Raw genomic sequence first — 26,487 nt, 5'->3', positions numbered from 1 at the left:
TATTTAATGAATACAGAACATCAAGAGTAATCTAAGCTGCTCAGTAAAGTCTCTTCTTGAACAAATGCATTATATGAGGAAATGTATTTCCAAATATTTCAGCATAAGCTACTGTCACCCCAGGCACCAGGGTTTCCTCCTGGTTGCTCCTACACAGCTCCAATCAGATTTTTCAGTAGTAGGGAAATGTTTATTTCCCTGTTGGCCCTTCAAATTTTTACAAAGTTGTACATCACTATAAATTGACTTGTACATAAAGTTTAGGTAACAGAGACAGGTGTTTCACTTACTGCATAATTTCAAGTCTGTACGCAGTGGTTTCTGCCCAGAAAGACCTAAGCACCAGAGGAAGCAGCCAGAGTTCTCATGGGCACAAAGGAGCATCACTTTTACACGTATGTACTGATTCATATCATTAGTAAAAACGCTAACAAGGAACATAAATCCCATCCTCCTTTTCAACATTGTCCTCTACCCTATAAATCAATACAGACATTGACAGCACTTGACTTCTTAAAGTTAAGAAGCTGTCAGTACATTACATGAAAAACTGCATTTGTTCAAAAAATAAAGTTCATACCGTTCACCTTGTCTACAACATGTAGAGACTTAATTCAGTACTTACACTGCAATATGGATATTATTTAAGTAGACACTACAGTTTCCTCAGCAAATAGTTCATTCTCATCATGTTTTAATTACTGCTGATAACATTAATTGTTTAAATACAGCCCAGTACTTTTTATAAAATTCTAACGAAGTATGAAAGGAGGTTATACATTTATCTTTAGCTCACAAAGGGCTCACCTGGATATCAACAAAAGAAATGCAGAGAATCCAACAGCAACTGCATACAAATAGATACTTTTTGAAATATGAAACATACTGTAATTCCTTAAAGATCAGCATTAGACCTCCTTACACACCACTTAAAACTAGCAACATCTTTGTTGTTCCACAGCCCTTCTCTAACCTACTTTGCGTAGCTGCTGAAATCTCACTAATACAACCACCGTGTGTGCTAACACGTCCTTGCTACTGGTGCAGAATCACAGGTTTTTGCTCCCCTCTTTTTTTTTTTTGCTATGCTCTCAGTACTGCAACATTTTCTATATACAGATGAACAATAACTGAAGTAGTAAACCGCAGCTAATATTTTAATACATTAGTAATTTAAGCACCAATACTTCGAATATTCCACGTTTGTAACATTCAAAACGAAAATACTATGACTGCATTTTTTTTTTTTTAAAGTTAAAAAAGGCAACTCATACCTCAAATTCTAGGTACATTTCAGACTGCTGCTTTTAAAAATTACTTCTTGGTGTACTACTTTTCTCAGTATGGTGATGCATCAGCCCAGCACTAGGTATTTCGGTTTGACAGATTTCACAAAGGAAAGCTTTGCTGCTCAGGAATTCAGCACCAGCCTTGCCTGTGTTCTGCAATACACTGCTTACCAACAGGCTTCACCTAACCCCTCCTACAAAATATCAGCAACAAATGAACGTTACAGCCATCCCCGCATTCCAAAACACGTTTCAGAAATACTTCTGTCATATCTGCGTATACATTTTCTCCAATTAATTCAATTAATTTAGTGCTGCTGAATTACTAGTGCCAATGATAATGCAAAGAATACCTGTATGTATGAACAAAGCGATTACAATGCTTAAACAAGCCACAATGACTGACATTTATCTTCAGTTGCTATTACAGTAAGTGTGTAACATCCATCTACCATTACAAAGCACAGTTAATGAATCATTTAGAAAACTACCCACAGACTGAATTAAGACAGGCTTATCTTCCTATTGCATGCATAAACAATAGCCAATGGCTCCATAAATGTAAATATACATGTTTTATATTTACAAGATTTGTTCTCAGTAGACTAAAAAAGGCCTGTCTGTTGGACTGAAAGACTGTCACAGACATACACTGCGAGGAGCGCGTACTCAGCAAATAATTTAACACTCATTCTTGCTATCCAAGTTACATAAGCTCTGCTGCCCGTTTTCCACAATAAAGAGGAATTAATTTTAGATGTGGAAAAAATAGAGTAGCAATTAACAATCTCAAAAATAAGCATATGCGCAGGCACTGAATTGTTTTAAACATACCACAGTCTCCTCTTTAAGAAGAGCCTGAATAAAATCCTAAGAACTCCAAAGGATTTGTGTGGACAGCTCCATTTTGAGGACTCCATGTCAAAAATCTTATCTATGAAACTGTTCACAGCACCTAAATGCCAAGAAAAATGATGGTAAATTACACCTCATGAAGAATTCATAACATCTAATTTTATTTTATTTCTAACTGTTTATTAATGAACAAACTCAGAACATTCTCTCATGAAAAAGAATTTAAATAATGCAGAGCTCTTACTTCATCTAAAAAAGCTCTTTAATTAGCATTGCAAGTTGTTTGCTTTTACATGGGAAAACAAATGGTGCCATGGCAGAGGTCCCACAGCCATCTCCTGAATAAGATGACAAAAGGAAAAACAAACAGAACCTCTCAAATAAAACAGTCACAATGGTTTTCTTCCTATAGTGAGAAACAGGTTTTTAAACTCCCAGCATCTCTCTCCCTCTGAATGCAAGGAAGTCAGTGTGGCACACAAGTCTCGGTCCCACAAGAACTTTCCTGCAGGTTGAAAAGCCCAATTTGCAGGAGCTGCCGGAGCAGCCCAGCCACAGGCCTCCATCTGCCCCCACCAATGGGGACAGCCACGTCACAGCCAGAAGCCCTGCTCACAGGCACCAAGTGAAACAAGGAGCTTTAAGACCTGCCCCCCCAGCCCTCAACCAGCACTGCATGCCCCTACCCCAATTTCATGCTGCTCCTTCTACTCACTTCACCAGCATTAAGCACATCTCTACACTTCGGTTGAATTTTACTGGATCATAAAATCAGGACAGATCTTGTCTTCTTCTCATAGGAATGTTTAAAAAATAAATTGCTATTTTAAGTATTCATTGGTTGAAAGCCACAGTTCCAGCAGCATGGGCACTAGGTGCACCTGCACCTCATGGGCACGTTATGTGCGCTTCCATCAGCGCTGACCTTTGGAGAAGCACCGAGTCTGCACTAAGCTGCACAGAGCTTCTTCTCTACAGCACAACTGTCAGATTTCACTGTCAATTACGTTTTTATTAAGGCTTATGTACCACACAACTAGACTTTGCTATTATTTACTTAAGAAATGCATTGTGAACATGAAATAAAGGAGGAAAATGAAGCTTTTGAGCAAATCTGCCTGGAGGCAAATCCAATATCCCAGAAATTATTATTTTTCTAGACCCTCCATATTTTGACGTACCCCCCACTGATCTGCACACTCTTTCAGACGCTCTTCCTCTCCCTTCCAGAGGAAGGGATACTTGATGTCTTAAGAACAGACATGGCTGAAAGTCTCAGTTCAAAATGAGCAGTCATTGGCGCTGGTGGGAAAGCTACAGTCTTCCCACAAAATCTGCTTCAGAGGACACTGTACTCAAGTTGAAATGGTGTTCAAGTGTTTTTAATCAAGTTCACATTTACCGGGTGCCACAATAATGCTACAGAGCACACAACTGATCCCAGTGGAGAAAACAAATACATTCACTTCAAGAGACTAGCTTCTGTTCAAACGAGAAAGTTATTTTCATAGTTCAGCTTATCTTGATCTAGTTCATTAGAAGTGGCTGTGTGATGATGCCAAAACAAAACAGTCTGCCCCCAATTTGGGGCACAATAATGTAAAGTTTATTGGCAATATGACTCACTGCAGTCATGCCTGAAGGACAGAACTGATACCAACATCAGGTTGCATCAGATGCTGTCAGGGTAGGGACTATCACTGCACCAACACAATAAGAAGCGTACAATTTTTATTTCAAATTTTGCAGAAGGGGCAAAGCAAAATAAACCGAAGTATCTAAGCAGAGTGCTGTAGACACATGGTAAGCTATGACAGCTCTAGAAGTGTAACTCCATGTCCTCAAGCCCAGCCTAGTCACAGGGTTACCTTTCCTTACAAAACTGACAAAGCAAAACAGTATTACGATGCACCAACTTGCATGATTTATCTGAACCTCACAAAGTGGTAATAAATGCTTTCTGTTCCCACAAAGTATGGGATTTACAGGTTTACATTTGATTTCCATGACAGAAGAGATTGGGTGGAAGGAAAAAAAGACAGGATACTCAAGTAAGCCAGATCCACTTCAACATCAAGGTCTGAGTAGATGAAGCCATTCTCAGAGCTACACATCCAATAACCACACAAGAGATAGTAACAAATGCACTATATTACAAACTTGATGTGGTTTCTTATTCTCACTGCAGGTACTCCTGCAGTGAGAATAAGACAGGACCGGGAAGCACTATGTTTAGGGTACCTGTAGTTCAGCCCTCCTCAGACCTACAGGAAGCATGCTGAACTGGAGAGCAAGGACCTCATAAGCACAGTGACTTCTGGGAAGCATCATGAAGTGTGCATTTGTAAGGATGCCGTGAGAAACAAAACATGGAAACAACATTATCATATGTATTACCTCAACCCACGCTATCTGTTGCTCTTTATGAAGTTCTACCAGGCTTGACTTCCATCGTGGTTAGCAGATCCTTCACTTTCTGAGATGCCTATGGAGAAGGTATGCATCTTGGGATCCTCAGCACAGTTTGACTCTACTCTTCAGCGCTCTCCAAGCATCAAGCAAAGGCCTACAGTGATATGCTAAACAGCACTGGAGTGCCCAAGCAGCTGGACTTCATCACTGTAGGTCCCTTCTGACTGAAGCTTTCAATCAGCACTAGGCATAGGAAGAACTAAGGTATCAGGCAGCATCAGAGAAGCTACCTACTACCCCTGCATGACAGCAATTCTTTTCACTAAGAAAAACTGACTTCTAGGAAGTCAACTGGTTATACTTTGGAGTGGTTTCACTAGAATTTGCTTGTAATCGTTTCTGACATTGAACTTAATTTACATATGAAAATATAAGAGAATCCAGCCTTGATTTCACAGTATTCAATCACAGCTCTGGAATGCAGCATTGGAAAAAGCAATCAGAAAATGCCAGGAGAGGAAAATGGATGCGTCTTGGGTCAGCTTGATGAATTCTGAAACCAGCTCAGCTTTGAATACCCTATAGTTCCTTGTGTGCCCCACATCATGGCCCTGAATGAGAGGTCATGGCCAGCAGCAGGCCTACCTGCGTGCCAGAACAGGGCTGCCAGGGCTCCTGCCCACCGTGCCCCTGGGGCAGCCTCTGCCAAAGGCCCAGACATTTCTGAAACCCAAGCAGAAGCAGCATGGTCAGGCATTGCCTTTTAAAAGACACAGTTTCAATCATCCTGCCGCCTCTGCTGAATTCATATTGGACAGCTCCATTCCTAAAATCTCACAAGGGTTTACTTTATTTATTTAATCAATCTGTACTGCTCCTTATTCCCTCCTGGCTTTTTCAGAAATCAGGATCTACTACTTGTTCTTTCAAGATGCATATGAAGGCTGAAGGAGTCTGAAAAACAAACAATTTCAGCAGAAAGATGACATCTTTCTCTGACTGATGCTCCAAGCCAAAATCTGATGAAAGCATCTCCTTTTTCGCAACGGATAGCATTTTATTAGACTGATGCCACAAAGGCAGGAAAGAAGTCTCCCACTAACTGCCTCATCAGTCTTAAAAAAGAGATGGAGTCTAGGAAAACTGTAAAGATCTGCATCTGCAGGGTCACAAAACCAAAAAACAGTGAGTATGAGACAAACCCTGACAGACTGGAGAGGTTCTCAAAAGCCTAGATACTACATAATACTAATAATATGAGAATGCTAGAGACAGACAACTGAAACAACTCTTAAGTGTAAAGGAAACATAACCTAGAAATACACTGAAATGAAATCAAAGGTATTTAAGAATATCTTTCCACAGTTTTAGTGACTTTCCGAATTTTATTCTTAGCTCAGTTTTGTTTCCTGCCTACTTTACTGACAATATTATTGCATTATATATTACCAATTTATGTTAGAATTATATTACTGATGTGAGAATACATATGTACCACCATGCAGTTACGCAGATTTCCACAGGTATACATGTTAGTGCAATAAGCAGACAGCTGCAAGTCTTCATTTTCTGTAGACCTGTCACAATTCCACTCTCTTTCCTTTTAAGAACGCCTAGAATTATTTGAAACCCAAAAGTTTAGGTTGTGAAAACTCTATCACAAGCCATACTGTAAAACTGCTGCTGGATCAAGATGGAAAAGACCTGAAGTTTACTTACCAGACGTTAAAGCAAAGGCAGGTCAGAGCAGGCTCTCCCTGAAGCCCAGGGACATCCAACCCCTCACTGCTGTTATTACTACTAAAGTTCTAGAAGCAAAAGCTACAATTTTCAAAAGCCTTTAAGTGATTTAAGGTTCATTAATGTCCACTGCAATAGGATTTCAGCTCGTAAGCCATTTGTTCTCTTTTTAGAAAACGTTGCCCATACGTTTTTGAGGCAAACAAAGATCACGTAGGAATTCACAGCTTAGCAAGCCACATGCCTCAAACAAGGTATTTCAGGCTCTGTCCTCAACAGGACCGTAATGAAGACACACTGGTAAATGCAATTAGGAAGCACTAATCAACATGTGTATATCTTGACTGCTGGCAATAACATCTCTATGGATACTGCTGCTCACAAGTTCAAGAGATAATACCCCAAGACAGGATGTGGGGAACACTGGAATTTAAATTTCTCTCATTAGAAATGAGAGCTTACTGGAGAGTAACAGCACTTTTCTTTGTCCAGTCTTGAACTGAACTAGACTAGTAATGAACAAAAATTTACAGCTTTTCTGTAATTAACCTCTAATTCTCTGCCCTGTACCACACCATTATTACTTATAAGAATAATACTTCCACAAGAAAATAGGGATTCTTGCTTCCGTATGGTGCTATGGTAGACAAAGTCAAAGTGAGTTACTGTGGAGTGATATGACCACGTAAGATAGCAATGGGCACAAAGAGAAAATTTAAGTTGAGGATTTGAGAAATTCCTGGTGGAGAGTGATAAGAATTGACCTTCTGGGATACGGAGGGAGTGGCTTACTCTGATGCTATCACAAGTAAACCATCAACAAAACTGCTTAAACAAAGTTAAGCAAAGCACTGTCTGGGTCAAATCTCAATAATACAGAAAGATACCACGCAAAGAAAAACCACCTATGCTGAGATCAAAGACCATTACCCACAGATTAATAGTGCACTATTCAATCAATAAGGACAAAATATCAAGTACATATGCGTCTTTCACAGGTCTGGCTAAAAGACCCTACTGGCTTATCTCTGACAAACTCTAGTAGCAACTATACTAAAAAAGGGAAACAGGCCCCAGGCCAAACCAAACATCTTCCTTATTTAAATTACTAGGATGCTTCCTGAAGTTCCTAAATAAACTCATTAACTAAATTCTTATTCAAATAAATGAAGGTACCCTGAACATTCAAATACCTTTTAAAACTCCTCTTAAGACAAAGGAGTTGGCCTATGGATAACACAGTCCTGGCTAAAAATACAATTAGGCTAATGCTCCCTGCCAGGTGCAGATGCATGGAGGCAACGAGTCCCAGGCCACCTGGGGAGCCCAACCTCAAACCCCCTATGCTATATTTCACTTAGATGTGAACAGGCAACCATTAAGAAAGCAGGAGCATTAGAGATTAGTAGGTAGAACTGCCCTAAACACATAAACACAGACAAACAGCTTACACAGGTACTTAAGAACTGAAGGAAGAAGAAAAGAAACGATACTAATACCTTTTCTGTTGCCTAGTCTTTCCTTATAATGCTCACCTGTCATAGACTCAATGCTTCCTTAGAGCTGGATCCAGTCCATCAGTGTTTCACCTCAAACAAGAACTCTGTCTTTGTCTTGAGGTGACCTTGGGTCATTATTGAAGCTAAAAAAGTTCTCTAAACATCTCTGCTTGCTGGGGCATTCAGCCTAGGTACCGCAGCTCACTCTGGGGTGGGAACATCTTCCTGCAGCAACCACCAGGACCACATACAGCTGTAAAGCTCCTTGACAGCCAAAGATCATCACACAAATGCTTTATTTTTTTGGTAAGTAGCAAGGACTAATCATGGAAATTAAACTCAATTTCTATCCCAGTGAGCATCTACATTTATGAACACTTCCTTCAGTAGCTGGGTAATGACAAGCAGAGACAATAAAAAAGGATTCTAAAAATACACTACTCTTTTTCCTGGATTAGTGTGTCTACAGTTAAATATAAACTGTGCTCTATAAATTATCAAACACAATGTCAAATTCTGAAGTGTACTCCGGAATCTCTCACAGAGCGCACGAAACAGAAAATGGTAATTTTGTCCTGGCCCACTTAGTCTAGAGAACAATATGCTACCGTGCTGGATCACCAAGGCCCTTCCATCCCTGGTCACGCTGAAAAAGGCCACAATCACCGCAGCAGTTGTGTATTGCATTTTTTAGGGCCCCCTGCATCAAGCAGAGATACTAATTCCCTTAACAGCTGCTCTTACAGGAAGGAAATCAAACTGCAACATTGCCACAGAATAGCTGGCACACACATATTAGGAAGAATTTCCAGCGCTCACGCTTTCTGCTAAAAATCAGCTTCCCCCTACTCATCTACTGCCAGTAACTTCATTTGGAACAAAGATATGCAGGGAACACTATTAGAACTATTTTTATTTAAGGAGTATTTGTTTACAGGCATTATTACTTCTACAGCATTCTGACAGTGCCTCCTGCTCTGCAGAAATTGAAGGGACAAGCGTACCCATAAGTCCTCAGCCTCTTCTAGAAGCGCATGGTAGAAGAAAGCCACTGGCCACCATTGGAATACCAAGGTCCAGCAGCAGGAGAAGGTGAATCCAAGGACAGCAACTCAGTGCTGCACCTACCATCCTTTGATGAAGTACCCCCGAACCTCTCTGATCTCAAGTGAAGAATGCGTTAACACCTCATCACAAAGTAGTAGCTTAAACATGGGTTAACCCTGTTGGGTTGTGAATTTTGTATTATCTAACAGGGAACTGCAGAAAACTAGGGGAGGCCACATGCCAGCTCCACAGGGCTGAGGAAAGGCTGGGCCTTCTCCCCATGTACAGCTATCTGACTCACACCAGAAGGCTTTTAGTATTTTGCCCAATTTACCATGAAACTCTCAAACCTGAACTACTACAAAACAGGTTGACTTCCACACATCATAACAGACATTTAGAATTTAAGATGATCTACATTAAACAAAAATCCTCAATGCAAAGTCTCCCGATAATGCTTAACCTAATAACAACTCTCAAGTCACTAATACCAGTTTTGCTTCTAATAGCTGTAGAAAAGTGCAGACTTATGGCAACTGCACTCATCTGCCCCACAAGAGATAACGTGACAGTCAGCTCCTGGAATTCCACATTCTCAATGGGCCACTGCGCACAACACTACAGGATGAGTCAGATCCATCTTAAATTATAAATTGTGAGTATTGTTGTCTTTGCCAGTTTTCAAGTATGCAATAATAAAAAATTCATAAGGGGAGGAATGAAAAAAGGACAAGCTTCCTTCATCCCTTATGTACCTACAAAAGCTTTTAAGCAGCACTCAACCAGGGAGTGAATACAGAGAAGCCATCAGCTCCTCCGACCAGGCTCGCACGCAATCACAGGCAATGCACAGGCCCAAGCGCAGTGCAGTGACCTCCCATCTTTTTTCAACTCTTTGTGGAGGGTCAGATGGGACCACATTCTCACCAACCATCTCTGAGGAAGCAAGAACTAAAAGGGGAGACAGCTTGGTGGCCATTTGACAGCGCCGCAAACACTCCCAGATTGGAGCAACTGACTTGAAAGAGCTTTGCTACTGGAAGGGCTCCCGTGGAACCAGTGCCCTCCACCAACACTGAAAGTCACCAACACGTACAGAAACACATTACGCAGGGAACATTCCTGAAGCTCCGAATTAGAGAGCAACTTTCATTTGCATCTGTTCCGACACAGATTATCATGCTGTACCTCCATGACTTCTGGAAGCTCAGAAGTCAAATACTCTGCAGCCCTGACCCTGAAGGGAAAAAACACCCACTGTAAGATATGAGAGATTTTAATGCAATAAAAATGAATTTAGTATTAAAAAATAAATGAACGTAGGGAAAAGTATTTGAGACTTCAAGGATGCATAATTCCCCATCACAACAGCATCGCTGACGCAACTGCATGTGCCCTAGCAACAAAAGCGTACTACAGAATTTTATATACATCACAACCCTAAATATCGTCAAAACCAGGCTTGTCTTTCATGGTGTAACTAACCCATTTCCAGAAAGGACACAAAGGTCTAGCTTTTTTTTAAATACATTCTAATTAAGGATTGGCTGGTGGTTCACAGCGTTTCTTGACTTGTAAAGATTTTCTTAATTGAGGAGAGAATCATCAAATACAATGCGATCAAAGGTAGAACAATAGGTAAAAGACAGTCGGCCTCCTCCGCTACTTTATGGGGCCCTAAAGCAGCAATAATTCATTAGGAGACCCAGTATGGTTAGGGAAAACGAGGATTATCATTACCAAAAATAAAGATAAACCTAACACCAGTGTTACTGAGCTCATTCTTAATGTACACCAGCAATGTAACTGCTACAAATAAAACAGTATTAGGTAGTTGAAAACGTTAATTGCATTTTCACTGTATCTCATCTGAAAGCACCTGATTTCTAACAGTGATGTTCCACCACTATTGCACAGTCAGAATACTCAAACAAGTAAACAACAAAAGGTCTCATCTTCAGTGCCCCAAGCTACCACCCAAAACTGCTTATAATTAGAGGCATGAACGAAGTAAGTAACAAACCTGCAAAGTCAAGGCTCTGAGAAATTAACAGGCATCACACCACTGCACCAGCTCAGATTTATCACTCATTATCTCCCCGACTAGCACAGCGCAGTTTCACATTTGTGCCTCGTTCTTTCCTCCAAGCTTTTCCTTCCTTTTCTAGACAGTTAATTTTAGACAATTACTGCCTCTGACACATTGAGACCTTCTCTCTCTTTTCTTCTTCCTACTGTAAAGCTGGTGACCTACAAAAGCCCCCTGTACCTAAAATATTCTGGTATTTTAGAAAGACAGATCATTTGAAGGAGGAAAAAAGAGCAAGAAGGAAATGCATTTGAACACCCACTTCTCCAACATCTTCACTTGACAGTATCTCAAATGTTTAAATGCGCTCCAATGGAATGTTTAAATCCACATTAAACACTGGATTTTACTACAATTAAAACTATTTTACTTATTGAACTGAAAACATTACCTTCCTCTTTCCTTTTCTGGAGAGTTTTGAAAAACATGTCCTGCTTGTAGAGTTATTTGGAAGTCCTGTGCTTTGGTAACCAGATGTATGCACAAGCAATTCAAGAGTATTACCTTACAGAAACGCCCTTTCCATTCTCATCCCAACCCCAGCACTTCCTTTAGCATCCATCTGAATGGCACAGAAAGACACACATGCATGAACACACGTAAAACACATGCACGCTCATCTCTTTCTCCATCCTGCCCAGAAAGAAGAGGAGAAAGGAGAGGACTGCAATGGGGGAAGGGTGACTTTCTGGAGGTAAGCAAATTTTGCAAAATCTGGCCTACCGTTTGCAAAGGCACCACAGTTTTCACCCTCACCTCACTCGCAAGGAAAACTTTGCGCCCATTTCTCCCCCAAAACCCCAATGACATTGAAAAAAATACTGCATTGCAGTATTTGCCAGTGCATCCAAGTGTATCCAGTCAGCTGTCCCACAGACAAACAAATGTACATTTTAGTGTGTCCACGCATGTAAATTAGTTGTCAGTGGACACAGATTGCCAAGAGAAGTGAGTAGATTTGTCAAGTTATCTGCATCTCTCTCACTGTAATATCCTCTGCCACTGCCCATGTCTTGCCTGCTGAAATATTTTGGAAGTGCAAGTTCCTGAAGAAAACACCAAATACCCCGGCCAGAATGTGGGATACATTCAGACTTCATTTCTTCCGAAAAACCTCGGAGAGCAGAGTGGCTCCAGGTTACGTGCTACCAGCACGACAATTGCACACAGAAGATAACCCGCATTTAATTAATACCCTCACAGCATTTCAAGTAGGAAGGTTGGTGAAAAAGCCACCGCAACCTAAAAGACGTTTCCAAAAATTAATATATGCAAGATTAACGCAACCGGATTTTCTTTCAATAGAGTCAAAATATTTATCTGGAGCAAATAAAGATGAGGAAGACTATTCCAAGCCCATTCAAGTGGGATTTTTAAGCACACCCCTTCTAATTCATTGTAACCATCCTTTGTCACAACAGCTCCGGTTCACTTTGAGAGCTCAGAAAGGAAAAATTAATAGAGAGGAAGAAAGCAGAGGAGGCAAGCAAGCCAGTCAACAGCAGAGAGACATGAGAGACATCTCTGTGCCTAACATGGGAACTTGATTAGTGAAGTACACGGAGACAGGATTTTAAACTGACGGGCAGGATTCACGTTGCATCAAAACCTAATTCTGAATTTCATCCTTTCTGACTCAGTGTTCACCAAGACAGCAGTGTTTTTCAAAATATGTCTAAACACAGCTGCAATTTCTCCACCTTTTTATTTAAGCAGGAAGGGGTTTTATGTTTTCACCTTTCTGTAGTAATTCCAAGCTATCTAACTATTAATTTCACTAACCTCACGGCTATTTTCCTATATGAGCATCTACAGCGTGATCCCTTACATACAGAAAGAATGCCACTATGTACATGCAGGCTGTATTCATTAATATCATCTTAAAACAAAGAAAAGAGGAAGACTGAGGCAGGAACACGTGCGCCATAAAACAAGGACTACATTTTTAAATCTTTGTAGAAATACCAAATCGAACAAAAAATGAAAATGTAAGTGCTAGCTGATGACTCTTAAACAATGCAGCTGTGTATAATAAAGGCACCCTTATTTATTGGCGTGACTAAGTTAACAGATTCAGAACACAGCATCTCTGTTTTAGATGGAAGAAAAATCATTTTACTCACACACACAACTATAATACTTGTCAGAACACATCTCTGCACACGGACAGGCTGTAAAATACACAATTTTACACATGCACACACACCCTCAAGATTTTTCCCCTTCACCATGTAAAGCAGTGCAGCTTTCAGAGGGCCATTCAGTCACTTCTTTACAGAAAGGATTGCAGCAGAAGCAGTACTAAAAACAAAGCAAATCAGAAGGGGGATTTAATTTCTTTTTTATTCCTACTTAAATCGAGCACTAACGTCCCTGCTCCGATTTGCATTTGAAGTAATTGTGCACGAGAGAAAGGAAGAAAGTAAAAAGAAATCTGAAAATGAAGGCAGAAAGAAAGGCGTGTTCTGTATTCGTGCTCCGCTTCTCTTGTGCCTCCTGATGTGTGATAGATGAGCATGTTCTGGGCAACCACATTTTTATCTCTCTTACACTACCGTCTATCGCTCAGTAGTCCGCTACGCTGTTTAACGCTTCAGCACCAGCAGCCTCGCTTAAAGATGCACTTCGCTATTCCACATTGTTTGCCACCACAATGAGAGCCCATCACCACCAGCAGAATATTCAGCTGCAGTTCACAAAGTAAAGTTGCCACGAGCAGCCTGCCATTGGAAGCGGCACTGCTACAGCAGATGGAGAATAGACGGTGGCTAAAGGTGGGGCAGGAGACGGAGAGGAAAATAATCCCATTATTTTCGTAAATTCTGCTCAGAGCATAAACTGCAGGATCTGGTGAACTCCCCTGAACTGATTATTCTGCCACATAACCATCTGATTTTGTAAAAATACCAATATCACTTAACACAAAATCACTGCTTAGGGTAAATTCATTCTACCTACTGTTCTCATAGGGACATTTGCTGGAAAATTCTAAGAAATGATTTGCAGAAGCTATCAGCTGTGGGAGTTCACTATTATACCTCTGTCAACTTCATTCAATATAATTTACATTTTTTTTTATACTGCCTCGCAGGATTCCTTGCCATTTTTTGCACGTACAATTTCACAGCAGGGAGGGGGAAAAAAAAGAGGGGAAAAAAAAAATGAACCCTCTCCTCTTGCAAAGGAGAAAGAACAGATGCTTAAAAACAGATTTCTAGAAATCACTGTAAGCCTGAGCCAGAAATGTAATTAACACCTATTTATAAAGAATAATTAAAGTTGTGACTGCCACAAAGAATAGCACAGATAATCGAGGTAGCCCCTGCTTTTTTCTTTTTTTTTTTTTAGATTTTTTTTTTTTTTACACTGTTTGCAGTATTCCCACATGATTGCCACCTGCTCCCCCACTCAGCTTCCCCTCTGCTCGTTTCCCCGGCAACCTTTCATTGGCTTTTCCTCCCAGCTATCGCTTTCAGTTCGGCTGCTCAGTCTAATCTTATTTGTTTTACACCCATCAAAACAAGCAGGCAGACAAAGGCAATCCTGTAAGAAAGGGAAAAGACCGCCGCTTTGTTTCCCCGGCCGCGCTCCGTGGCGGCGGCGAGGGGACCGGGCGGGGGTGCATTGTGCGCGGCCCCCCGCCCCCGGGATGCGATCGTGCCATTTTGCACAAGGCGAGCACAAAAGGGGAGAGCGCGGCTCGGGTCCCTCCGCCGCCAGCGCGGGCTAAAAATAGAATTACTATCCGCGCAGAAATATGGCTTTTCCCTTCTCCTCGGTATGGAGGAGGGAAGAAAAGAAAAAAAAAAGGAATAAAAAAAAGCGCACAGAACGCGGCCCCCCGGCCCCGCGCAGCCCCGCACTACCTGGCTCCCCGCGCCCGGCCCCACGCGGGGCCACCCGCACCCCCCGCGGCGCTCCCGGCCCGGCGCGGCGCTGCCCATCGCGGTGGCGGCTCCCGAACAAAGAGCCCCGCGCGGTGCGGTGCGGTGCGGCGGGGCGAGGCGCCGCGCTCACTTACCATCTTCAGGCCATTCCACTCCATCTGGGATCGCCAAGATGGACCCTCAGAGCCCCTCACCGAGTCGGAAGCAAAGAGAGCGTTATGTAAAAGCTGACATTCCTTCTTACAGCGCGGCTGCCCAGCGATGCAACAAAATCGACATAGACTAGGCGCTGCAACACACACAGCCTCCTCCTCTTTTTATGAGGTCATGACAGGAAACTCTTTGAAATACAATATGCAGCATTTACCGAAGCTCATATAAATCACTCGCTTTTAAAATTACCATACCTATTGCGCAGTCCACCAAAAGAAAATTACCAATCTCGAAGCTTTTTTTTTTGTCCTCCCCTCTCCCCCCCCGAGGATTTCGCATCTCCGAACGCCGCCGTGCACGCACCCCCCGCTCGCACAAAGCCGCCGTCCCCGCGCCCGCCACGCACCGCCCGGCATCAGCGCTCCGCTCTGCTCCGAGCGCACCGCCGCCACCTCGCAACGAGAGTACATCCTTTATTAAAGGACGCGCAGACATTAAATATGAAAGGGAGGGAGGGAGAGAGAGAGGGAGAGAGAGAGAGAGAGAGAGGGAGAGATCATGGACAAGCACAGCAAGCCACCCCCGTGTGAGACAGGCGGAGAGCGATGCACGTTTGGGGAAATCTATGTCAGCCTCTACATCTACCTCTACAGACACCCGCTGCGACCCGAGCTTAAATCTACCAATACCTACCATAACCATTCTTAATGGCAAATATTGGGTCTTGAAAGGCTTCAACTCTTCTACAGACTGGCTAAGGTTTCGGGGACCTGACTTTTATTGGTATTTGTTAAGATCCACCAAGCACAGTGTGCGCAGCGGGCGCGGGGGGCGCGGGGCGGGCGGTGGGGCCGCGCTGCCCGCTCGCTGCTGGCGCTGCCGCTGCTGGCGCTGCTGCCGCCGGCCCCGCGCCGCGCCCATTTATGGCCCCATCTGTCAGCGGCGCCCGCGCGCTCATTGGCCGCCGCCGCGCGGGGAGGCGTCGCGACATCAGGTGCTATTGAAATGAGCCGCCGCCAGATTGACGGTGTTAATGAGCCGCTGACCTCCGCCCGCCGCGGCACCGGGCGGGGTTCCGAACCGCGCCGCTCGTTAAGGCCCCGCGCCGAGGAGGGCCGCGCGGCCCCTCCGCGCCTCCCCGCGCCGCCGCCCGACGGGGAGCCGCGCGCGAGGCCTGCCCGCGCGCCCCTACGGCCGCGCCGCAACGCCCTCCGCTCGGGCTGGGGGCGGCCCGGCCCCTCGGCCGGCATTGCGCTGAGGGGAGCGTGCTCAAGTTCACCGTACGCGCGCACACACACACCCCCGCGGCCCTCCGCTAACAGAACCGCCGCCCCGCGCAGCGCATCTCACCGCCCCGAGCGCGGCGGGTTAGTGACAGTTCTCACAGAGCAGCGCGTGTTCATATTCCATATTCTGCGATTTCTCGCTCACAGGTTGGCCGGGCCGCCAAGGCACGGCATCCTTTCATCACAACTGACCTGGAGTTTGCATTCGCCCCCACTAAAGCGTACTGCTCCACACACACGCACGGATCGCCTCATTCCACCATTCGGGCGCTCCTGTCAGTGAAGACGGTCCTTCGCAATTCAGTCTTAACGGGAGCGCTCCCAAACCTGAGGTAGCAGCAGAGCAGTGGGACGAGCGCTGCTACAAACCCACGGAGCTCCTTCCGAGGAGAAGGGCACCTCCTCACAAACCACCAAACACACCTTTGAAAATACCGAACCGGATAACCGCTGCTCCAGAAGTTGTATTTTATTTTTCAGTATAAATGTACCCCCTCGGAGCCACTCAGCTCAGAGCTGACACGCCGTGCATTTCACATTGCTTTCAGTCATATACACACTCACACACCCAGAATACACGAATACGATGTATGAAATACAGGCAGCTTACAAAACCCAGCTCCAAACCAACCCAGCACAGAGAAAAATCGCATTTACAAGACATCACACAACCTATCTGTGCAATGAGTACTGAATTCAATTAAAATAGGAACAATATGAGGAGGCTGCAGAGGGTTTCTCTCACCATACACATCTTTTTGAGCACATTTCTAGCTTGGTAAAAACTAGCAGAGATTAAACTCGTCCGGAAGACCCGTTTCCTAACTCAAATATTTAGGTGACCCACTCACCGAGCACGCCGGCATCACAATGCTACGGAGCCGCTTTATTACCACACAATCGCGTGCAAATATACATTGAATACTGAAGTTAAATTTGTAATGCAAATTTTCACATAAGGTCTCTTCTGGGTTAATAACAATTAAAGAAGGAGTCCAGATTTTTTTTTTATGTCTTTTCAAGTTCAGCTTACTTTGTAGCTATAAATTGGTTATGCATATCAGAAGATTCAGCCATTTTTCTGAAACAATAATCGCACGCTGCTCTCCTAAAAAAAATCATCTTTCATTCATCTATAAATCCAGGTGCTCTGCACACCGACCGCGTCCCCCAAAAGCACCCCACACACAGGCTTTCCAAGGAGCACTAAAACAAACGCTCAACCGTCCTCAGAGGCCTCCCTCCGTAAAGACAAAGGCAGAATCCTATTGTTGAAAAAGTCAACCTTATTCTCGTCTTTCCAATAGTACCATTTATCTCTCAGGGTAAGCGCCTGGCCACGGCATCACAGTTGTGACACATTTGTAAAGCATCAAATTCTCAATACAGCCCCTCCAGAATCCAACAGCGAGCATATTTTTAATGCAGTCTTCCATCCCCACAAAATAGAAACTTGTCTTAAACAGCTAATCCAATATCAAAATGAAATCACAGGGTTGTTTCCCAGCCCCCCCCCCCCCCTCTGCTTACCATAAATGAGCAGTTTCTTGACTCATTAATGACAGTTTCCCTTAAAAGAAGTGATCTCATATCACTGAGCCCCTCTCCACCACGCATACATCCCAAAGGTTGCGGGTATCTTAGCATCAGTAGCCGCTAGCAAGCTCTCTCATAGAGAGCCCAGATGGACTATACCAGAAGCCAATTCAGCGTTAATAACTACCTACTCTGTGCAGTTTAGAAGCCTTACGTGGCATAATGTCCTAGGCAACAGCAGCCGATTGAAACCGCAAATAAAAGACAACCCAATTCTCCAAAAGCATCAAAAGGAAAAAAACCATAATAAATTGAAGAATGATTTTTTTAATCTCTTACTTTCAGAAGATTAATCTGAAGCCTTCATAAACATAGGAAAAAGGAGAAAAAACAGATGCTGCCCAGAAAAAGTGACAAAATATTACCTCATTATTTAACAAAGCAGCATTAAGCGTCCTGCTGATTTCAAACATCTTGCCACAGATTTTGGTTAAGAGAAACAGAAAGAATCCTTTGCAAGCCCTCTGTCTGCAAAGGGTTCTTCAATTTTCTTGCGCACAACAGAATAGTCAATATGTTATTTCCCTAGAGTTCGCACATTAAAACATCTAGTCAGTGAGCTGAATTTTCCCCTTATCACACAGTAGACTCCTGTTATATGTACTGCTCTCTTTGCAAGATTAGCCTGCCCCAAACATGGCTGTTGTTTAAACTATTCTTTAAAGTAACAGTTCACTCCGTAACCACCAGGTGGGCAGTGTACACAGATTCAAGTAACCATCTTAAAGATTTCTTCTTGGAATCGCTTTAGGTTGCGATATACAGCGGAACCCACACCCCTACACTTATCAAGCAGGAGGAAAAATGCACGTGTATGATTTAAATACATATATACGATTCGGATTATTTTGCGCACTTCCCTCTCCAGAAGTAAGCTCTATTAAAACTAAAAAAAAACCCAAAACTTTAACCATTTTTTTTTTAAAGGGACCTTAAAATTTACAGAGGACCATTTCGTTCAGCAAATATGAACTAAATGGTAAAACCCAATTTGTTCAGAGAACAAAATGTAATTAGAAGGGAAAGCGCACCCAACTGAAATGGTCTGTACTGCAGAACAAAATTAGCATCACGTTCAGCATGACAGTGTTTCAGGAAAACACAAAATTCAGCATGTAAATAATTCACATGTGGGTAGAGTCTGTTCGGAAATACTAACTATACCTCCAAGCAAGTTTGCAGACAACTTGATAAGATAATGCCATGACGTAGTTTGGCTTAAATTCATTTATGAAATCACTGTTGCACGCATCAAAGCACACGACTGAAAAACACACAGGAAGGAGACACTTTTCAACAGTGCGTGAATCTCCTAATTTATCAATCTCCCCATTCCCACATCTGCAAGCTCCCCCTCTCCTCCCTCCCCTTTATTTAAGGCCAAATACCTCAAGGAATACTTCCATTACTATAAAAAAACAAATTTACTCAGTGCTCTACAGCAACACCCAGAGGCCTGAATGAGATCGGGATCCTTTGCACTAGGTGCTATACAAACTCTTAAGTCCTTTCTTACCAAAGGATTTAGAAACATACTAAGCACAAAACAGAGGTGTGAGAAGGAACAACAAACAAAGATAGACACTAAGTGCCTTCATGGGCCAGGACGGCACAGCTATGAGAATTACGGGGTCTCCAGCCACTACCTGCACTAAGGCAGAACCCAAGAGGTTATTTACCATGGTGAAATAATAAAAGCATGATACGGACCAGGGCTGCTTTGGATTTTTCACCTACAAAGTATCAGCTCATTCTTTCATATCTAGCAATCCTTGCTGAGTAAGTACACGCAGAGTAGTGATTTTCTTTGTTGGCCTTTAACTAATATTAAAGTGATGCAGTAATGACTTAACCTTCTTGAATATGTATTGAGTTTCAAGTCATCCCTTTTTATATGAGGATAAAGGTTATTTGCATCGATTTCTGTTTGCATGAAATAAGCTTATTTTCTCATTCACCATATGCCTTGAACACTAATTAAAAGTGTCACTTTCTTCTAATGTAAAAGCATAACCATTTAGTAAATAAGTACCCTAGGCTTTCTGGACTTTGTGATAATTTAAGGACTTTTTATTTCCAGGTAACTTCAGTGCTTGGATTACTACATAGTCCTCTGATTTAAGTGAAGTGTTTTACAAATACACATTTCCCTCCCTCCTCCCCAACAAAGAGGGGGAAAAAGAGAGCTAGAAGCGCATCTTTAAGGCCCCACACTCCTCTTATCCCGAGGCAAATCCATCCAATCAATATGAAACCATTCACATGCCACCATCTGCCAAGCTGTAGAGCAATGTGGCTGCAACAGACCTCTTATAAAGCAGCAGTAGTCTCATTTTCAGTCTATTAGGAAAGCACCAGAGCTCTCATGTGCAAGGACACAAAACTCCAGCTCAGGCTCTTTCACACCAGTTCCTCTGTGCACTGCTGCAGAACTCCTGTAATTTCGCTGCTCGAGTTTTCATGCTAATCATCAAAGCGTGAGGGAGGAGAAAATGATCAGTAACAGTCCTACTTCACTGCAGTACAAAATAAAGAATTCAGTTTAATTCTATCCTAATATGATTACAGCAAACCATTTAAGTGCTGCTGCCTGCGAACTACAGCCTGACATTTTCCATCGCCTCATTTTCCACTCTTCCAGAGGACTGAACATTTACACTTCGAACGTTTATTCTTCCTGAAGACATTTTTATCAAAGTTATTCTTTGATCAGAATTAAATATTATTTTGTTGCTTGACAGATGGGAAGGTGCAGGTGGATGAGGAACAAAGGAGATGCATGTGAGAGTAAGAGATGGATTTGAACTCTAAAGTGATTTAATAGAAAACAACAGGCTAGGAAAGGACATTACACAATGCAAGCACTAGGGTTTGCCCTATGCAGTAATTCAAGAACCTCTGCAGAAAGTCTCCTCTTCAAGCTATCACATCAACACTATCTTTAACAACACTGAGCTCACACATAGCCTTTTCATCAGCAGATCTCACAGTAAATTAAAAACTCATCCACCACTTACAGCATCGGCAAACTCACTGCATGAGATGAGCCTAACTTACAAGAAAAAGCATCAGAAGACAAAGGGAACATACCAGGGCACAACCACTCATTAATGTACACAAAGAAAGTGATTCATCTCCGAACACCACCTATAAAATGCCAAGAAAACAGCAGAAGCTGCTTGGGAAATTCAGGGATGCTGGAAGTCATGAGTCCAAAACAGAATAAGCTAGGCCAAACAGCCCATAGCACCTCACTGCAAATCAGACTTCCAGAAAGAGAGCACAAGAAAGCAACCAAAACGAAGGCCAACAGATCACTCTGAATGTGCACAGGAGTTGGGATACACCAGAGCAGGTTTTTTTTCGCCTGCTGACACTCGAACAGCTTATTATCAGTGTGTATATAAACAGTTTATTTTTTTTTTTAAACTGAGTGGTTTTAAAAAAACAGCAAAATAGAACATCCCACCAGGTACCTTGTGGAAATCAAGGCACTGCAATCCTTTTTAGGCAGTTGCTCTTTGAGTTTAGTGAACTTCTGTATTTGAAGAAAAGAGTTAAAGATTTCACTATAAAAATGTATAAAAGTGATAATCCACAGCTGGAACATGGCACAGTTTTTAAGGAGACAGTAGCTAAAGCAAGACAACCACTGTAGCTTGGAGCTTTTATTCCCTTCTTTTATTTGATGAGCCTCTCATGAGAACAAGAACCCATCACTGACTCCTGTTCTGTCCCTGCTGTGGACCCACCAGGAAATGAACAAGCCCTAGGCTGATGCAACGTGCTGCCTATGTGCTGAGACTGCCCCTGACGCAGGGAGACTAAACATGCCACAGACCTACCTGGACACCCTGTCACCTCTTTTAATCGGTGCCAAGAAAGACAAATCCAAGAGGAGTTAAGGATCTAGCTACTCAAAAATGCCTGCAGTAACAAGACAAGAGATGTAAAAAGCAGACAAAAAAGGCCCTCCTACATACATACAAGTCTAAATGGGGAATCTGATATATAAACTTCCTCAAGAAATCACAATTCAGCTGCTCTTGTACAAATATGCTATTAATGTAGCTTGCCCACTTTTTTCCATGCCTTATGAGATGTGCAATTTGGATGCTGCATTGCTGCTCTAAGTATCATACACCAGTTTTCCAAAGATGGGTATATTTGCAAATCCCACTGTGGATACTTATGCGCAGAAGCTGGGAGACTGGAACAAAGCTCCCAAGGGCAGAGCAGAGCACAGAGGTAACAAAATGAGTAGATGTAAATAGCTCTGATCATGAGCAAAATCTCAGCAATGCACTCAGACTTGGACATGCATGCAGGGCAGTGAGTAAGCATGCATCCAGGAATTTGGTGCCAACTCAGGAAACTCATCCCACCCCAGCTGCACAGGGCTCCTGGGGAGGCAGACAGCCCCACTAAGGGGCAGGAGGGCTGGGACACAGGAGCGGCACCTGTCCTACACTTCCCACAGCTGGTACTAGCATCACAGCTCCACTCTGACTCTCAGCACACAGTTACTTGGGAGATTGCAGAATCCCTTGGTCATGCTGCTCCTCTTCCCTGGCCAAAACTCAATGCCTTTTAAAGAACCCAGAGGCAGTGCACTGAAGTAAGAAGTAGCATATATTCTAGGAAGACATGTTAGTAAGAGAAAAATCAATTCTTTCCTCCCTTCCTAGTTGCTTTACTTTTGCTTCAGAAATATACAGCACTTTTCCTCCCCGATTTTGCTTCCTTCCTTTTAAATTTACAGATTTTAAAACTTGGATTCGACAGTAGACATGAAATCTGCAGCTTGCCCTGCCATCACTGGGAGCAGGATTCAACCCTACCTACAAAGAGAGAGTAAACACTTCTACCTGCTGTCAGTTTTGCATAATAAAGTTTGCAAAGTTTCAACCAAGCACAAACGAAGAAGTTTTCAAAGATTTATGACTGCATTTTTAAAATGTATTTACTTGTAAATAATGAAAGGACTTAAGACACTGAAGAAGTCTAGACTTGCCAGGGAGATTTACAAGAGTTCAGCCATTTTTAATGTGCCTATGCATGAGCACAAAAACCCTCACAGAAGCAGGAGCAGGGCCCTTCAACAAGTACTGCCTAATTTTAGAGAAGTTGATGGATTTGGTTTAGACTCATCTGCAATACAGTATTCTACACATCTTACACTCAGGCCAAATAATATCAGTAAGAACAAAGGTAAAAACCTGAAAGGGGGATTAGTCAGGTGACGTTTCCAAGCTTTGAGACAGCGATCAGAAGAAGATCTGGGGAAGATGTGAGGTGGCTGATAGGGGATCAGAAGAGAGGTGTAGTAGAAATCAAAGGAGACCAGCAAGCAGAGTGCAGAAGGGTTACATCTTCTTCAACTTGCAATTACACGGGAAGGATATAGAGCCAGGGAAGATACAAAAAAGACAAAAACAATACAAAGAGTTAAGAGCTACAGTTGTCCCAATTTCTTCTTGTTACAACAGCTGGCACTTAGTGTTTCAGTAATAGGCAGAATGCAAACCAGTCTTAACATTTCACATTTAGAAATCCTGTTTCAACTGGGTCAGCCCTATCATGCTCCTAGCAGTAATGGCCATGCTACCTAAACCCAAGGTGCTCAAAAGGCAGAAAACTAGTTTGATGTGGTCAAACTAATAAATCAAGCTCTTCTCATATCCCAGAGCTTACACTTGTACCTGCAAGCATCTCTACAGGAAGCTTCTCAACTACATCTATTTTATTTTATTCCTTTTATTTTACAGATAGATAAGTAAGGGTTAAAAAAAATCTGCTTGAAGGGTACCCCAAACCCCAACTCAAGGATAAACGGCTCCCTCGTGAACACTACTCATACCTCTTTATTGGGCAAGCTAGACTCCTGAAGTGATAATTTTATAGCAGTAACAACAGTAAGGTACAGAAAGACTAAAAGGTGGAGGAAAAAAAGCAGGCATAGTATTTCAGGAAGGACCAGTGATGATTCTGAACTCTCCGTACTGAGACATGAACAGGAAGGAGTTAGACAAAGGCAACTACAAGAACAGCAAGGGAAAAAAAAAAAATCACATGGGGTTCTTCCTCCCTAGAACTTATGCTGCTCGTGTCTTGGGATCTGGATGACTCTCATTGGTCTGAAAGACTTCAGTTTTTCCTGCCCAACTCCTGCAAATTTTCAAGTGCATTTATTACTTTCACTACATCTTGCAATGTTAGACACATCCTTGCAAATACTTCTCAGCTTTCTTTGAACTAAGGGAAACAAAAATGGATATTTTTAAACACTGTTTTTAAAAGAAAACCTATTCCAAATTCATTTATGGCAATAAAAACTTGTCCAAACATTTAACTTGCTAATAAAATGATTTGGGTTACAATTCCCAAGCAACACATACACAGTGCTTGGACTTCCAGGAAAGCCCCAAGAAAAGGGTTCCAGCTCATCTGACTTGTAACTGACGGGATGGTAACAATCTCCTCAAAACAGCTACTCTGAAAAGCTACCCAGCTACAGGCCATCTCCCTGCAATTACAGAGTATTTCACTCCACTGCTTGAACACATTTATATGCTTCCAAGCAGTTTTCCTGATGTTTTATAAGGATTCCCCAATGCAACAACAAACAATCTTTCTTTTAATAGTATCACCGGATGCGCTGTAACCTGCATCTAGGGACACCCTGCTCTGCTCAGATAAAACTTAATCGTTCTTCTGACACTGAACAATGAAAGTTCGAACTTGCCCAATGAAGTCCCTATTTTTACTATTTTCCATAGCCCCAGTGGCAACAGTAGCAAGTATCAAGTAAAAAAAAAAGTAATCTCTTGGAAAATATTTCAAGAGAGCCTGAGTAACCAACATACACTTAGTGAGCAAAGAACACGTTTCCTCTGTTAAACCATGTCAGTTAGTATTTATTCCTGCCTTTGTCACCTTCCATCTACCACTGGCTATGGCACAAAGGCTTCAGTGCTACCAGCACAGAACACTGTGTGTCTCCTCACACCCAGATTGCTTGAGGTACGAATCTTTTCCCACTGGCAACAGTTCACAACTCCAGCCTTCACCATCAAGACACTCCACATGCATTGCCATAATGCCACATGCTTTGGAAACACCCATGATGGAGATCACACTGTGCACATGTTGCTGACAGATGCAAAACTTCCTGAAGCAACAAACTCTGAAATCCCATCACTTGCTTTTCCCTGTGGAAAGCAGGGCCAACCTTTCTGTTGTATCATAAGATCGTAACAGTAATTTATTAAAAGAATCTGTCAGAACTAGACACTACTGCATGCTTCTTAAGCTTTTAAGTAATGAATGAAGGAAAAACATCTGACAGATACATCACATCAACTACACAAACCAAAATAAAGAGATACTAAAAATGTTGTTGAAGACAACATGTAAAAGTAAACACTACTACCCTGCTCCAAGTGCTTCCACAAGACTGACAGAAATAGTTGTAAAATATCGCAAGCACAACGAAGGTTCTACTTTATTCAGAATCCAGAAAAACTCCGGTTTCTACACAAGAGACTGCTTGTAAGGTTCAGATTAAGACAGACAGGCCAGATGCTCTGATGTGCTTAATTCGCCCATCAGCACTTTCCTACCCTGTCCATAAACTCAGCTTAACTATTCTGTTCACAGGTGACCACTGAGAACCACAGCTGACAGGTTAAAAGCAAGGAGGAAGCAGCACATCATTTGATGGCAGTCCCATACCACAAGAGGATCCCAAAAGCATCATTCAGTGCTAAATAAGCAACACAATCTGGTAAAATTTCAGCCAGGTTTCCAGGCGAAGGATCTGCAGAGAGCAGCATTAGGTTCAGAGAAGCAAGCAGGAAGGTCTCAGATCAGGCTGCAGCACCTGGGCCTCCCCTCTATTGCTCTGTGAGGAGTCTCCTTGGTCTTTGAGAGGGGACAGGAAAAGCTGCAACCTCTGGGAACAGCTTTCAGGAGATATGGCTGGTACTTCTGACGTTACCATGAACACCTGAAGGGTAAGATGAGCAAGATGCACGCACAGAGCCGAGAAGTACAATGTAGCCCGTGCTACATTGCAGCGCCCCATTATTACAGACGATTTTAAACTCCTGTTTCATAAAGGGTAGTTAGTTCTGGGTGCTAATAACCCTGATTCAGAACTCTACTCAGCAATGTACTCATTAGCTAGACCATCTGTGTAAAGGGAACAACCTACGCTGTCACAGCACACAGAGCCTGGGGCTGACCTTAATATCTTCCCCCACATACCAGCAGAGGACAAGAGAGAAGCCTGGCATCAGTTTCTTCCCTTCCTCTGCTGGAAGAAGATGTCTGGGCTAGCAAGCAAGCTTCACACCCCTCAGGTCACACTGCCAGCTGCGGGAAATGCACTGTAGCAACGACTTTCTCTACAGTCCTGGTGGTAAGGTGGGAAATTTGGCTGCCCTGTGTGTTAAAACATCACAGGACTCTGACTTAATAATAAGAGAAACTTCACAAGCTGTGTGAAATAGGCCTCCTGACATTATTCTCAGCCACTGCAAGTTAGCTGATGGACTGGAAAGCACTCAGCGTGACACAGAACCATACAAGTCTACAGCATCTGTTGCCTTTCATCTTCTCGCTCCTTCCTCT

General features: G+C 42.8%; 1 protein-coding gene across 5 annotated transcripts in view; it reads right to left on the bottom strand.

The window, feature by feature from the left end:
- ELAVL4 (ELAV like RNA binding protein 4) overlaps positions 1-26,487 on the bottom strand; it is a 75,704-nt gene that overhangs the window by 43,143 nt on the left and 6,074 nt on the right. The window contains exon 1 of one of the 5 annotated variants that reach the window (XM_021405088.1): positions 15,665-15,835. The exons of 3 other annotated variants lie outside the window; for them this stretch is intronic. In XM_021405088.1, coding sequence (XP_021260763.1) covers positions 15,665-15,673 — 9 coding nt within the window. In that variant the 5' untranslated portion in view covers positions 15,674-15,835. Of the gene's footprint in view, positions 1-14,952; positions 15,175-15,664; positions 15,836-26,487 lie in introns of those variants that run through there. One more of the 5 variants, XM_021405086.1, reaches the window with a different exon arrangement.

Source organism: Numida meleagris, chromosome 7, assembly GCF_002078875.1.
Source record: "Numida meleagris isolate 19003 breed g44 Domestic line chromosome 7, NumMel1.0, whole genome shotgun sequence".
NCBI classification, from domain to species: domain Eukaryota; kingdom Metazoa; phylum Chordata; class Aves; order Galliformes; family Numididae; genus Numida; species Numida meleagris.
Note: the sequence above shows the minus strand (reverse complement) of the source record. Positions and strands in the feature narration are given on the sequence as shown.